Source organism: Melanostigma gelatinosum (assembly GCF_949748355.1).
Source record: "Melanostigma gelatinosum genome assembly, chromosome: 17".
In the NCBI taxonomy this organism is placed as follows: domain Eukaryota; kingdom Metazoa; phylum Chordata; class Actinopteri; order Perciformes; family Zoarcidae; genus Melanostigma; species Melanostigma gelatinosum.
The window spans coordinates 22463971-22476470 of NC_136650.1; the positions used below are offsets into that span (position 1 = coordinate 22463971).

A 12500-nucleotide genomic window follows, 5' to 3' on the forward strand; every position below is an offset into this window, starting at 1 on the left:
ATGCGTCCAGTCCTCTAAAGTTCAGATATTTAGTTGGTTTTGTGAATGAAGTTTGTGTTTCTCCTCTTCTGCAGTTCCAGCTCCAGATCTTTGACATCGTGTGCAGCACGTCGTGGGCCGGCAGAGACAAGTGCTGCGAGCTTCCTGGTCTGGTGAGGTCACTTCCTGTAAACCCTCTCCTCACGCCAGTCCACTCCAAGAACTCTTCAAGTATTTACGATGTTTGCACGAGCACCTTTACATTATAGTGATGCTCTTTCAAAGGGTTTTTGTAAACCCGACAATATATATAAATATTTATTTTTTTATTTTTTTGAAATCTTGATTTAATCAGGCAGCCTCATTGAGATGAAGTGAACATACAGTTTGTATGAGGTTCTTCTCCACACTCAGAGTTTTACTACAGTAGATGGAGCAAAGTAAAGTTCTGCTGTGGACGTATTTAGACTATCAGTTTAATTGAACGCTGTATTTCGAGTATTTCCCATCTTTACGTCGCTGTCAGACAGACCTTCCTGAGGAGGAAGTGAAGCTGTTCTTCGTGCTTCAGAGACTCCAGACTCCTTTCATACCGTGCATTGAGTCTTTTACCGCTCAGGACACAGGAGTCGCTGGTCGACCGCTGCCTTCGTGGTACCGTGTGACTCTGGTGTCTGGAAGAACCTCGTACTAACTCACTTTACCTTTCAGTCAAAGAACAACACGAGTCTGAGTTATGAAGCTTTCACACGACGAGAACAATTCCCTTCAGTGAGGTTCGTCTTCGTACTCGTAGCACACTTTACATGAGATCTTTAAAGATAATCTGGAAGTGGAAATTCAAACTCAAACCAAAAAACAAGTCAAATAGCTATTTCCTGTTTCAGCGAGATTCATCAGATGATGAAATATTACAATGAGACCTGAAGGAAACAGCAGCGCGACGTTAACAACAGATCAAGTTTCACTCCTTTGCCTGCTTCATGTCATTTATCATTTCATTGCCATGTGTGTGTCTGTGCGTGTCTGTGTGTGTGTGTGTGTGTCTGTGCGTGTCTGTGTGTGTCTCTGCGTGTCTGTGCGTGTCTGTGTGTGTCTGTGTGTGTCTGTGTGTGTCTGTGTGTCTTTGTGTGTCTTTGCGTGTCTTTGCGTGTCTGTGTGTGTCTGTGTGTGTCTGTGTGTGTCTGTGCGTGTCTGTGCGTGTCTGTGCGTGTCTGTGCGTGTCTGTGCGTGTCTGTGTGTGTCTGTGTGTGTCTGTGCGTGTCTTTGCGTGTCTGTGCGTGTCTTTGCGTGTCTGTGCGTGTCTTTGCGTGTCTGTGCGTGTCTGTGCGTGTCTGTGTGTGTCTGTGTGTGTCTGTGTGTGTCTGTGTGTGTCTGTGTGTGTCTGTGCGTGTCTGTGCGTGTCTGTGCGTGTCTGTGCGTGTCTGTGCGTGTCTGTGTGTGTCTGTGTGTGTCTGTGCGTGTCTTTGCGTGTCTGTGCGTGTCTTTGCGTGTCTGTGCGTGTCTGTGCGTGTCTGTGTGTGTCTGTGCGTGTCTGTGCGTGTCTGTGCGTGTCTGTGTGTGTCTGTGTGTGTCTGTGCGTGTCTTTGCGTGTCTGTGCGTGTCTGTGCGTGTCTGTGTGTGTCTGTGTGTGTCTGTGCGTGTCTGTGTGTGTCTGTGTGTGTCTGTGCGTGTCTGTGCGTGTCTGTGCGTGTCTGTGTGTGTCTGTGCGTGTCTGTGCGTGTCTGTGCGTGTCTGTGCGTGTCTGTGTGTGTCTGTGCGTGTCTGTGCGTGTCTGTGCGTGTCTGTGCGTGTCTGTGCGTGTCTGTGCGTGTCTGTGCGTGTCTGTGCGTGTCTGTGTGTGTCTGTGTGTGTCTGTGCGTGTCTTTGCGTGTCTGTGCGTGTCTGTGTGTGTCTGTGCGTGTCTGTGTGTGTCTGTGTGTGTCTGTGTGTGTCTGTGCGTGTCTGTGCGTGTCTGTGCGTGTCTGTGCGTGTCTGTGCGTGTCTGTGTGTGTCTGTGTGTGTCTGTGCGTGTCTGTGCGTGTCTGTGCGTGTCTGTGTGTGTCTGTGCGTGTCTGTGCGTGTCTGTGCGTGTCTGTGCGTGTCTGTGTGTGTCTGTGTGTGTCTGTGCGTGTCTGTGTGTGTCTGTGTGTGTCTGTGCGTGTCTGTGTGTGTCTTTGTGTGTCTTTGCGTGTCTTTGCGTGTCCTCCTCATGCTGTGATCATCCAGAGGAAGGAGGCCGACTGCCCGGCTATGCCCAAAGCCTGCAGCTGCACCCAGGACAGCAAAGGCCCCCCCGGCACTGCCGGACCACCGGTGAGCCGCGCACAACTGCACAACTGCACAACTGCACAACTGCACAACTACACAACTACACAACTGCACAACTACAGCACTACACAACTACAGCGAACACTCAGTCAGAAGGCTTTGCTTCACTGCGTTGGTGTTTGCCGCTCATTGCCGTGTGTGTCCTGCTCAATGGAAACACAGTCAGGACTAGAAGTAGATGGAACTCATGTCTTCAGTGCAGAATAACAGTTATGATGCCAGAAATCAAGTTGTGTTTCTTTAATCATTTATTTTACAACAGTTGGAAAACAGTGGAATCTAAATGTGTGTCCTGTAGTTTCAGAGTTTTAGTCACATGACTGTTAATCCGAGTCCATCGTGGCGTCTGAAGAGCAAATAGTTTCATGTTTTGAACAGAATTACTGCAAAACGGTTTATTTTTTGCCAATTTTTTGAATGAGACGCGTAGAATGAAGTGATTTTGACAATTTTAAACTTCAATTAGCTTGTGCTCTTTCTGATGGACACGTGATGTGTTCAAGGACTGTCTGAAAGTAAAGAATCCGGCGATAAAGTCTCTGGCTCTGATAGATGGCGTAGGAACAGATGCTGTTCAAACCCGGCAGCAGGTTTTGGGGGTTCAGAGGGTTTCTCGTATCTCAGCTGGTTGGTCAACTTTGGGATTATCTGTACACACACACACACACACACACACACTGTGAATCTGAATGTGCTGACTGTGTACTCGTAATCAACAGGGAGGCCCAGGGATCCGAGGAGCGCGAGGTGATCGTGGAGAGCCAGGCCCGGTGGTAAGTCGTGCTGGTTTGAAGTCTGTGATTTTATCGAGCTTGTTCTGAGAAAAGCCAGCGCTGTACAGACCGGCAAGGAGGTGGACTCGTTCTCTCCGTTATCTTGATGCTTTCAGAAGTCGTTAGCTGCCAAACCGATGTTTTACACTCTGGACTTTTCTCCTTTTAACGTCTTAAGAGACATTTAGTTGTTTGCTTAAACGGATCTATATGAACGAGTTCAGGGGTCGGCAACCTTTTCTATCCAAAGAGCCATTTTGTCCTATTTTCCACACAGCATACAGGTAAGCCAGCAGTGAAAGCAAATGAAGACGTCCACGCGGAGTTAAACTCTCTATTTTCCTCCGTGACCGTTTACCGAGGGCGGGGTCTGCAAATCATGATGAGCCACCTGCAGGGAAAGGCTCTTCAGTGTAATCGGATGTGACGCACATTCTAGTCAACTAAATACAAAACAAAAGAACACAGTGCACCCTGGGTAACAGCTGAGCCCGTTACAAACAAAAGAACACGGTGCATTATGGGTAACAGCTCAGCCCGTTACCAGCAGAAGAACACAGTGCATTCTGGGTAACAGCTGAGCCCGTTACAAACAGAAGAACACAGTGCATTCTGGGTAACAGCTGAGCCCGTTACAAACAGAAGAACACAGTGCATTCTGGGTAACAGCTGAGCCCGTTACAAACAGAAGAACACAGTGCATTCTGGGTAACAGCTGAGCCCGTTACAAACAGAAGAACACAGTGCATTCTGGGTAACAGCTGAGCCCGTTACAAACAGAAGAACACAGTGCATTCTGGGTAACAGCTGAGCCCGTTACAAACAGAAGAACACAGTGCATGGATCTGTTTCTCACAGATCCATCGTTTGGATCCATTGGTGGTTTGTCCCCATGTTCCTTCAGGATCAACAAATGCTCTGGACCTGGAACCATCCAGAGGGTTTATATTCACGTCTTTCTTCCAGGCCCTGTAGAACAAACACTGTGTTATTAAACAAAACACATTATTCACATGAAGATGAAGTTATTGTGCTTCGATAATCTGATCAAATATATTCAGGACTGACGATCCTTTTGATCTTCATATGTTTCTTTATGGTCTGTACACCACAGAAGAGGTTTCAGAACATTTCTACAGTCAAGAAGATGCCCAGAGGAGGATGAATATGAACTTGTTGGCCTGCATGTGTTCATTACCCTGAACTGTCAAGAGATCAATGGCTTCTTAAATATGAGCCCAAATACAAGTTCAGAATGTGATGCAGAAATCACTTCAAACGTCTTCCTTCAGATTCAGATTGTGTCCAGAGAGCGAACAGCTGCATCTCATACATCATGACGCTCAAAACCATGGGTGGAATTGTTCCTCAATTATCTGTAAATACTTACATTATCTGGAAACAGGATCGACTCGATCAATTATTTATTTAAACATTTATTATTATTTTATATTGAGTGTTTTTCAATTTCATCCAACTATTAGCCACGAAGAATGACCCTGAAATAAATAAATATTGTAAAAATAAAGTGTTCTCACTGATATAGTAGTTGTGATCCGTCCACCCATCCCCATCCCCATCCCCATCCCCATCCCCCGGGCCGACCGCTCACTGGCTGCAGACCGATCCACGAAGCGTCCAGTTTATTCAGCTCTCTGACCAAATGCTGAAAACAGGAATCAACAGCAAGACAGAAGTCAGACAGTGAACACATGAAGCAGAATAACATTATGAAAGCAGCACATTCATAGATCATCCGAATAAAAGAGCATTTGTTCATCATAACTTTCAATTTCCCTAAATTCATATTAAAGTTCATGGTTACACATTTCCAACTACTGAAACAGTTTTTAACAGAATCATTCAAACATTTTCTAATTAATCAATTTAATTTGAAGTAAAATAACAGTAAATAATAAGAAAGACATGTTGCACAGGCATGTTGCACGTGCACAGACATGTTGCACAGGCATGTTGCACGTGCACAGGCATGTTGCACGTACACAGGCATGTTGCACAGGCATGTTGCACGTACACATGCATGTTGCACAGGCATGTTGCACGTGCACAGGCATGTTGCACGTGCACAGACATGTTGCACGTACACAGACATGTTGACAGACATGTTGCACAGACATGTTGCACAGGCATGTTGCACGTGCACAGACATGTTGCACAGGCATGTTGCACAGGCATGTTGCACATACACAGGCATGTTGACAGACATGTTGCACAGACATGTTGCACAGGCATGTTGCACGTGCACAGACATGTTGCACAGGCATGTTGCACAGGCATGTTGCACGTACACAGGCATGTTGCACAGGCATGTTGCACGTACACAGACATGTTCCACGTACACAGGCATGTTGACAGACATGTTGCACAGACATGTTGCACAGGCATGTTGCACGTGCACAGACATGTTGCACGTGCACAGACATGTTGCACAGGCATGTTGCACGTACACAGGTATGTTGCACATACATGTTGCACAGGCATATTGCACGTACACAGACATGTTGCACAGACATGTTGCACAGGCATGTTGCACATACACAGGCATGTTGACAGACATGTTGCACAGACATGTTGCACAGGCATGTTGCACGTACACAGGCATTTTGCACAGACATGTTGCACAGGCATGTTGCACAGGCATGTTGCACGTACACAGGCATGTTGCACAGACATGTTGCACAGGCATGTTGCACAGACATGTTGCACAGGCATGTTGCACATACACAGACATGTTGCACGTACACAGGCATGTTGCACAGACATGTTGCACGGACATGTTGCACAGATATGTTGCACAGGCATGTTGCACAGACATGTTGCATGTACACAGGCATGTTGCACAGACATGTTGCACGTGCACAGACATGTTGCACGTGCACAGACATGTTGCATGTGCACAGGCATGTTGTACAGACATGTTGCACAGACATGTTGCACGTGCACAGGCATGTTGTACAGACATGTTGCACCTGCACAGACATGTTGCACAGGCATGTTGCACGTACACAGACATGTTGCACTGGCATGTTGCACGTACACAGGCATGTTGCACGTAGACAGACATGTTGCACAGGCATGTTGCATATACATGTTTCACAGACATGTTGCACGCACACAGACATGTTGCACAGACATGTTGCACGTGCACAGGCATGTTGCACAGGCATGTTGCACGTACACAGACATGTTTCACAGACATGTTGCACGTGCACAGGCATGTTGCACAGGCATGTTGCACATACACAGACATGTTGCACAGACATGTTGCACGTACACGGGCATGTTGCACAGACATGTTGCACGTACACGGGCATGTTGCACAGACATGTTGCACGTACACAGACATGTTGCACGTACACAGACATGTTGCACAGACATGTAGCATGTACACAGGCATGTTGCACAGACATGTTGCACGTACACGGGCATGTTGCACAGACATGTTGCACGTACACAGACATGTTGCACGTACACAGACATGTTGCACAGACATGTTGCATGTACACAGGCATGTTGCACAGACATGTTGCACGTACACAGACATGTTGCACGAACACAGACATGTTGCACAGACATGTTGCATGTACACAGGCATGTTGCACGTACACGGGCATGTTGCACAGACATGTTGCACGTACACAGACATGTTGCACGTACACAGACATGTTGCACAGACATGTTGCATGTACACAGGCATGTTGCACAGACATGTTGCACGTACACAGACATGTTGCACGTACACAGACATGTTGCACAGACATGTTGCATGTACACAGGCATGTTGCACAGACATGTTGCACGTACACGGGCATGTTGCACAGACATGTTGCACGTACACAGACATGTTGCACGTACACAGACATGTTGCACAGACATGTTGCATGTACACAGACATGTTGCACGTACACCGGCATGTTGCACAGACATGTTGCATGTACACAGACATGTTGCACAGACATGTTGCATGTACACAGACATGTTGCACGTACACCGGCATGTTGCACAGACATGTTGCATGTACACAGACATGTTGCACAGACATGTTGCATGTACACAGACATGTTGCACGTACACCGGCATGTTGCACAGACATGTTGCATGTACACAGACATGTTGCACAGACATGTTGCACAGGCATGTTGCACAGGCATGTTGCACAGACATATTGCACGTACACAGACATGTTGCACGTGCACATGCACTCACCTGTTCGACTCTGCTGCTGATCACCACCAGATCTGCTCCTCTGTTCTGACAGTCTCTCCGGCTCTCTGTCCAGTTCTTCATCTCAGTAGATTTGTAGTAACATCTGCATCTCTTCCATTCTGCATTCATTGAAGTGTTTTAGTCACAGATTTGAAATCATGTAATGATAAATTTATGAGATTCAACACTAGATCCTGATATGTGATTGTTTGGAACTTTGTCCTTCAGTGCGTGACTTTTCATTAAAGTGTGTTCTGTAGCACCGCTACCGTAGAATCCACATAAGACAAGCCAGCAGGGAGAGTACCGGGCTTTCAAGCAAAGTTTACATCGTGGCCAAACCTTTTAATTACAACTCATGGGTCCATCGCATGACGCCATGAAGGTTTCAGGAGCGATGTGTCCTCTGTTGGTTCTGACTGAAAGGGACCACAACTACAGCACCTTGTTACACAACGCTGTGTTGTAGAATGATGAATAAATAAACCTTCTACCTAGAAAACCAATGCACTCTAACAGCGAGTGAACTTTACCTGTAGGAGGTTTACAGCGTCATGGTTCTGTTAAAGTGTTGCTTTTCAAACATGTCTCACCTGTGGTGTTCCCCTGTGACTGGTTTACGGTCTCCTGTGACTGGCGGTACAATTTCCTCAGGTTGTCATTCTCCAGAGTGATGAAAACATCTGGTGAAAAGATGCAGTGCAGTGATGTGAAATCAAGGTTCTTGTGTGGACTTTTAAGACATGACATCATAACACAGACGCGGTCCTCACGGCGTTGGGACAGGACGATGACTGCAGCTCCCAGCAGGACGCAGAGGAAACCCAGAAGCAGTGCAGCAGCTCTGAGGAGCTTTCTCTGGACATCTAGAGGATGCTTTTCAGTGTTTGCTCCTGCAGAAGGCAAACGGAGAACACGATCTGATTAAACATGTTGAGCCTTTCCTCCTTCAGGTCAGAACAAACAGGAATAAAGACCAACAAGGATTCATCTTTCAACCTGATTCGATTTAACTTTAAATGATGTTGCACCAAAAACGAATACAGATTCTATTTTTACTCTAAATCTAGATTCTATTTAATTCTGTTGCACCAAAACATAAAAACCTGATCCAGTGTTGACTTCACTTTACACTTGAGGAGCTTTAACTTTGAAAAAAGTTTCTTTTTTAGATGGATTGAACAAAAATAATTAAGATCCTTGAAGAAAGTTAATGGGCCGACTTAAACCAGTCGAGTTTCTCTCAGGATACCGACCGGTTCAGCAATGAAGCGGTTCTGGAGCAGAACAGCAATTAAATCAAAAGTCTGTTTCTTCTTTACTGTGAAAGAGGTTTTTTTATCGTCTCTTATTCGTCCGCATTGCTCCTTTAATTCAGCCAACGAGTTTGTAAAGCCAGTTTAAAGAAGGGCCTTTTAACCCCATAAGCCACGCCCCAAATGTAAATGTGTTCATTTTAATTTGGATTAATTAATCAGATATTAGTTTATTTCATCCTAAACCTGGATTCACTCATTTTAAAGCTGGTTTTGCCAAACGCTGCTTAGAATGAATCTTTGATTAAACATATATATTCGTAGTGTAACCGAGTCTTCATGTCAGAAGTGAGAACGTCACACAGCCAACGACAGGAAACGAGCATCTGATCTTCATCACTTCATCAGCACGAAGACTCAACATCACTACTTGAGCTGAGAGCAATTCCATCGTTTCACACCAACAAAATAAGACTCATATTAATAAACGTTAATACACATTAATAAACGTTAATAAACATGAATCATAAACATTAATAAACGTTAATAAATGTTAATAAACATGAATAATAAACATCAATAGACGTTAATAAACATGAATAATAAACGTTAATAAACACGAATAATAAACGTTAATAAACGTTAATAAGCATGAATAATAAACATTAATAAAAGTTAATAAACATGAATAATAAACGTTAAACGTTAATAAACATGAATAATAAACGTTAATAAGCGTTAATAAACATGAATCATAAACATTAATAAACGTTAATAAGCGTTAATAAACGTTAATAGACATGAATAATAAACATGAATAAACGTTAATAAACATGAATAATAAACATTAATAAACGTTAATAAACATGAATAATAAACATTCATAAACGTTAATAAACATGAATAATAAACATTAATAAACATGAATAATAAACATTAATAAACGTTAATAAACATTAATAAACGTTAATAAACATGAATAATACACATTAATAAACGTTAATAATCATTAATTAAACCACAACTGTAAAACAATTTTACATTTTAGGCGTGGCCGTTTCAAAAAGGTTGTTACTTCATTTTAATTATTTATTTTTCACACATTTGCGTTCACGTTTCTGCTCTTCACAGCGTTATGTGAACACATTGAGAAGTGTCCATGCTGGTGTCGTAGATGTGCTGGATTGTGAATAAGATCACAGTGGAGCAACGGGAGTCAATACATGAGTGGATATGTGCACTAAGACGCAGATACAAAGCTAGCACGTAATAAAGAGTAATTATTAGAATAAGAGTAAAGATGTAATACAAATTCAAAGATAAAAGAGTAAATTATAAACTAGGATAAGTATTAAATGCTCATAAATGTACATGTAACAGTCGAGAGCAAATATCCTGATAATAACTTATAATTACATCACATTTACAGCCGAGCCTCTAACTTTAATAACCAGTTTCTGTTGTTTCTTGTGTATTAACTGGTATTTGTTGGTGTTTTAATACCTTCCTCCGGTGTTAAAACACGGCCGTGTGTGAAAGTGTCCACACTGTCGTAGATGTCCACCAGTCTCTCAACTCGCTGTCCTCCGTCCTCTCCGGCTCCTTTGCAGAACTTCACGTTCATCGTCAAACTCGGGTGTTCGTAAAGGTTTGAAGCCATTTTTGCGCCACGAGACAACTGAGAAGTCTCAGCGTCCGATTTCTTGATGGTTCCCCGTCGCTGTCGACTTTCTGCCTCCGTCTCTCTGCTCGTCACGAGGAAGTAGAAGCAGGAAAACGCTCATTGCCACATTTCATCACCGTTCGGTAACAAAGTGCTCGATTAACTGGCCGATGGTTTGATCTTATGACACCGTAAGATACATGCGTGAGAGCCGCTATCTGAGGTGTGACGTGTGATCTGTGGTTCGACTCATCTGCTAAAAAAAGCACCGAAAGGTGTTCGCAGAATTCAGATTGTTCAGAGATAAGGACGTTTAAAAATCTGACGGAATAGACGTGAACATTTAATTGAGATGATGAAATGAGGGAACACAAACGCTGAGTCATGGATCAAACACAGACCTTAATAAAGGAAGATGTCCTTGTTGTAACACGGCATCCTGAAGCCATGAGGACTTTGACTAAGATGTTTGCTACGGACGTGACTGACTCTGTTATGTAATGAAGGAAACTTTACAAACCAAACAAAGTTGTGAAGATAAGACTCTCTTCAGCTCGTGGACCACAAATCAGCTCATCATGAACCACTTCCTTCTTCACGGCAGAGCACAGAGCACATCATGTCCTTGCTCTGTAACGTTGCAATACTTTTAATCCTGCTCTGTGAAGCACTTATGGCTGATTGTTTGTGTGAAAGGTTCGATATGAATAAAGGTGAGCGTTGAACTGTTGAGGTTAGCCAATCAGCAGTCAGTCTTTAGGACGGTGTTGAACTCATGACCCGTCGACGGCAGTGTCCTCTCGGGTTCAAACAAGCCTGAACACGTCTTTAACACATTCTCTCCGTCCGTCTCTCTGCAGGGCCCGACCGGTCCAGTAGGTGATGCAGGTGTCCCGGGACCTCAGGGACCCCAAGGACTACAGGGACACAGTGGACGCTCCATCATAGGACCCGCAGTAAGACCAACACACACCCGGTTCTCAGTCTCCACTCTAATAGATACTTTATCCTTTTATTTCTACATGCTTTTATTTTGAAAATAAATGTCCATGTTTGCTGTTCATAGTCATTTTTACAGATGCCATTCACATTCTAAATATGTGAAAAACACAGTCTTTGTTTACGCCGTTGCAGCAGTTTATTCAGTAAACTTTGTGTTGTATTAACGATATCCATACAATCAGAAAAAAGGTTTATTCTTTATCTGCAGGGAGGTCAAGGAGAGCAAGGACAGAAAGGTGAAGCGGGACAACAAGGAACACAGGTGAGAAAAAACAGAACGTGAATCCAACGCACAGATCTGCTCTTCCAGGTTTATGCGATCGCTCGTGGGTTTCGTCTACATACATGTGAATACTGTACTTTGAATTATGAATCTTTATCAAATCAGGTTCATGTTGATAATAAGACACCAAATCAGGACCAAACTTATTTCTGTAGAATTCAGATTTCCTCCTGGTTTGCGGCTGATGGCGAGCCGGTACTTGGTGGAATTGTATTTTGATGAGTTTCAGTCGGTTGGTGGCGGAACGTTGTTTCTGCTTCACAAAGGTCTGATGCTGGAGAAGAGCCTCCACAAGTAATTACAGCTCCACGGTAAATTACGACCAATATGACCTTCTGGAAGCAAATCGTTGTCCGATTTAGAATAATGGTGCCATTTGCAAAAGGTTGACTTCTCTTGTTTGAATCTATTTCTGTTCCCTGAGTTTGTGACACGACAGCTCGATTCAACCTCGCGGCGTTTACAGGAATGTTTTCTGCTTTTATGTTGTTGCCACGTTTGCCTTCAGAGTTGATGGTACAGGAAGCAATGCAACAAAGATCCCCAGCTGGAATCTAACCGGGGACATTGTGGTCAGACAGAGTTTCCATGCGTCCCGGAAAACACACGGAAAATTCAAGGAAAATTGAATGCCCTGGAATATTACTTCAACATTCTCCTGTTTTTCAAAGATCAGAGATCCCAGAACGGCTAACGAAGGCGTCTGAAAGGGCTAAGCTATGTTCACGATCTCATTCAAATGCTTCATGGAGCAGAGTTACCATTACGTGACCTACGTAACAATGCTACGCTACTTACGCAATGTAGTAACGCTACATAGCTTTACTACGTTACGTATGCATGTCATGTCCTGTGACCTATGCAACTACGTAGGCTACATCACGTAGGCGACAGGTAACGTATTGCCTAAGCTACGTTATAGCTACGTAGTAACGTAGCATTGCATTGCTACGTTACTACGTTGCCATAATGTAGTATTGCTATGTAACCTCACGTGACCAACATAA

The 12500-nt window shown here is 43.9% G+C and overlaps 1 protein-coding gene across 4 annotated transcripts in view; it reads left to right on the forward strand.

Moving 5' to 3' along the window:
- The window catches only part of col14a1b (collagen, type XIV, alpha 1b), a 104723-nt gene that overhangs the window by 82663 nt on the left and 9560 nt on the right, over positions 1-12500 (forward strand). For all 4 annotated transcript variants that reach the window (XM_079288043.1, XM_079288044.1, XM_079288045.1 and 1 more), the window contains 5 exons: positions 75-152; positions 2188-2274; positions 3009-3062; positions 11069-11164; positions 11419-11472. In XM_079288043.1, coding sequence (XP_079144169.1) covers positions 75-152; positions 2188-2274; positions 3009-3062; positions 11069-11164; positions 11419-11472 — 369 coding nt within the window. The remainder of the gene's footprint in view (positions 1-74; positions 153-2187; positions 2275-3008; positions 3063-11068; positions 11165-11418; positions 11473-12500) is intronic.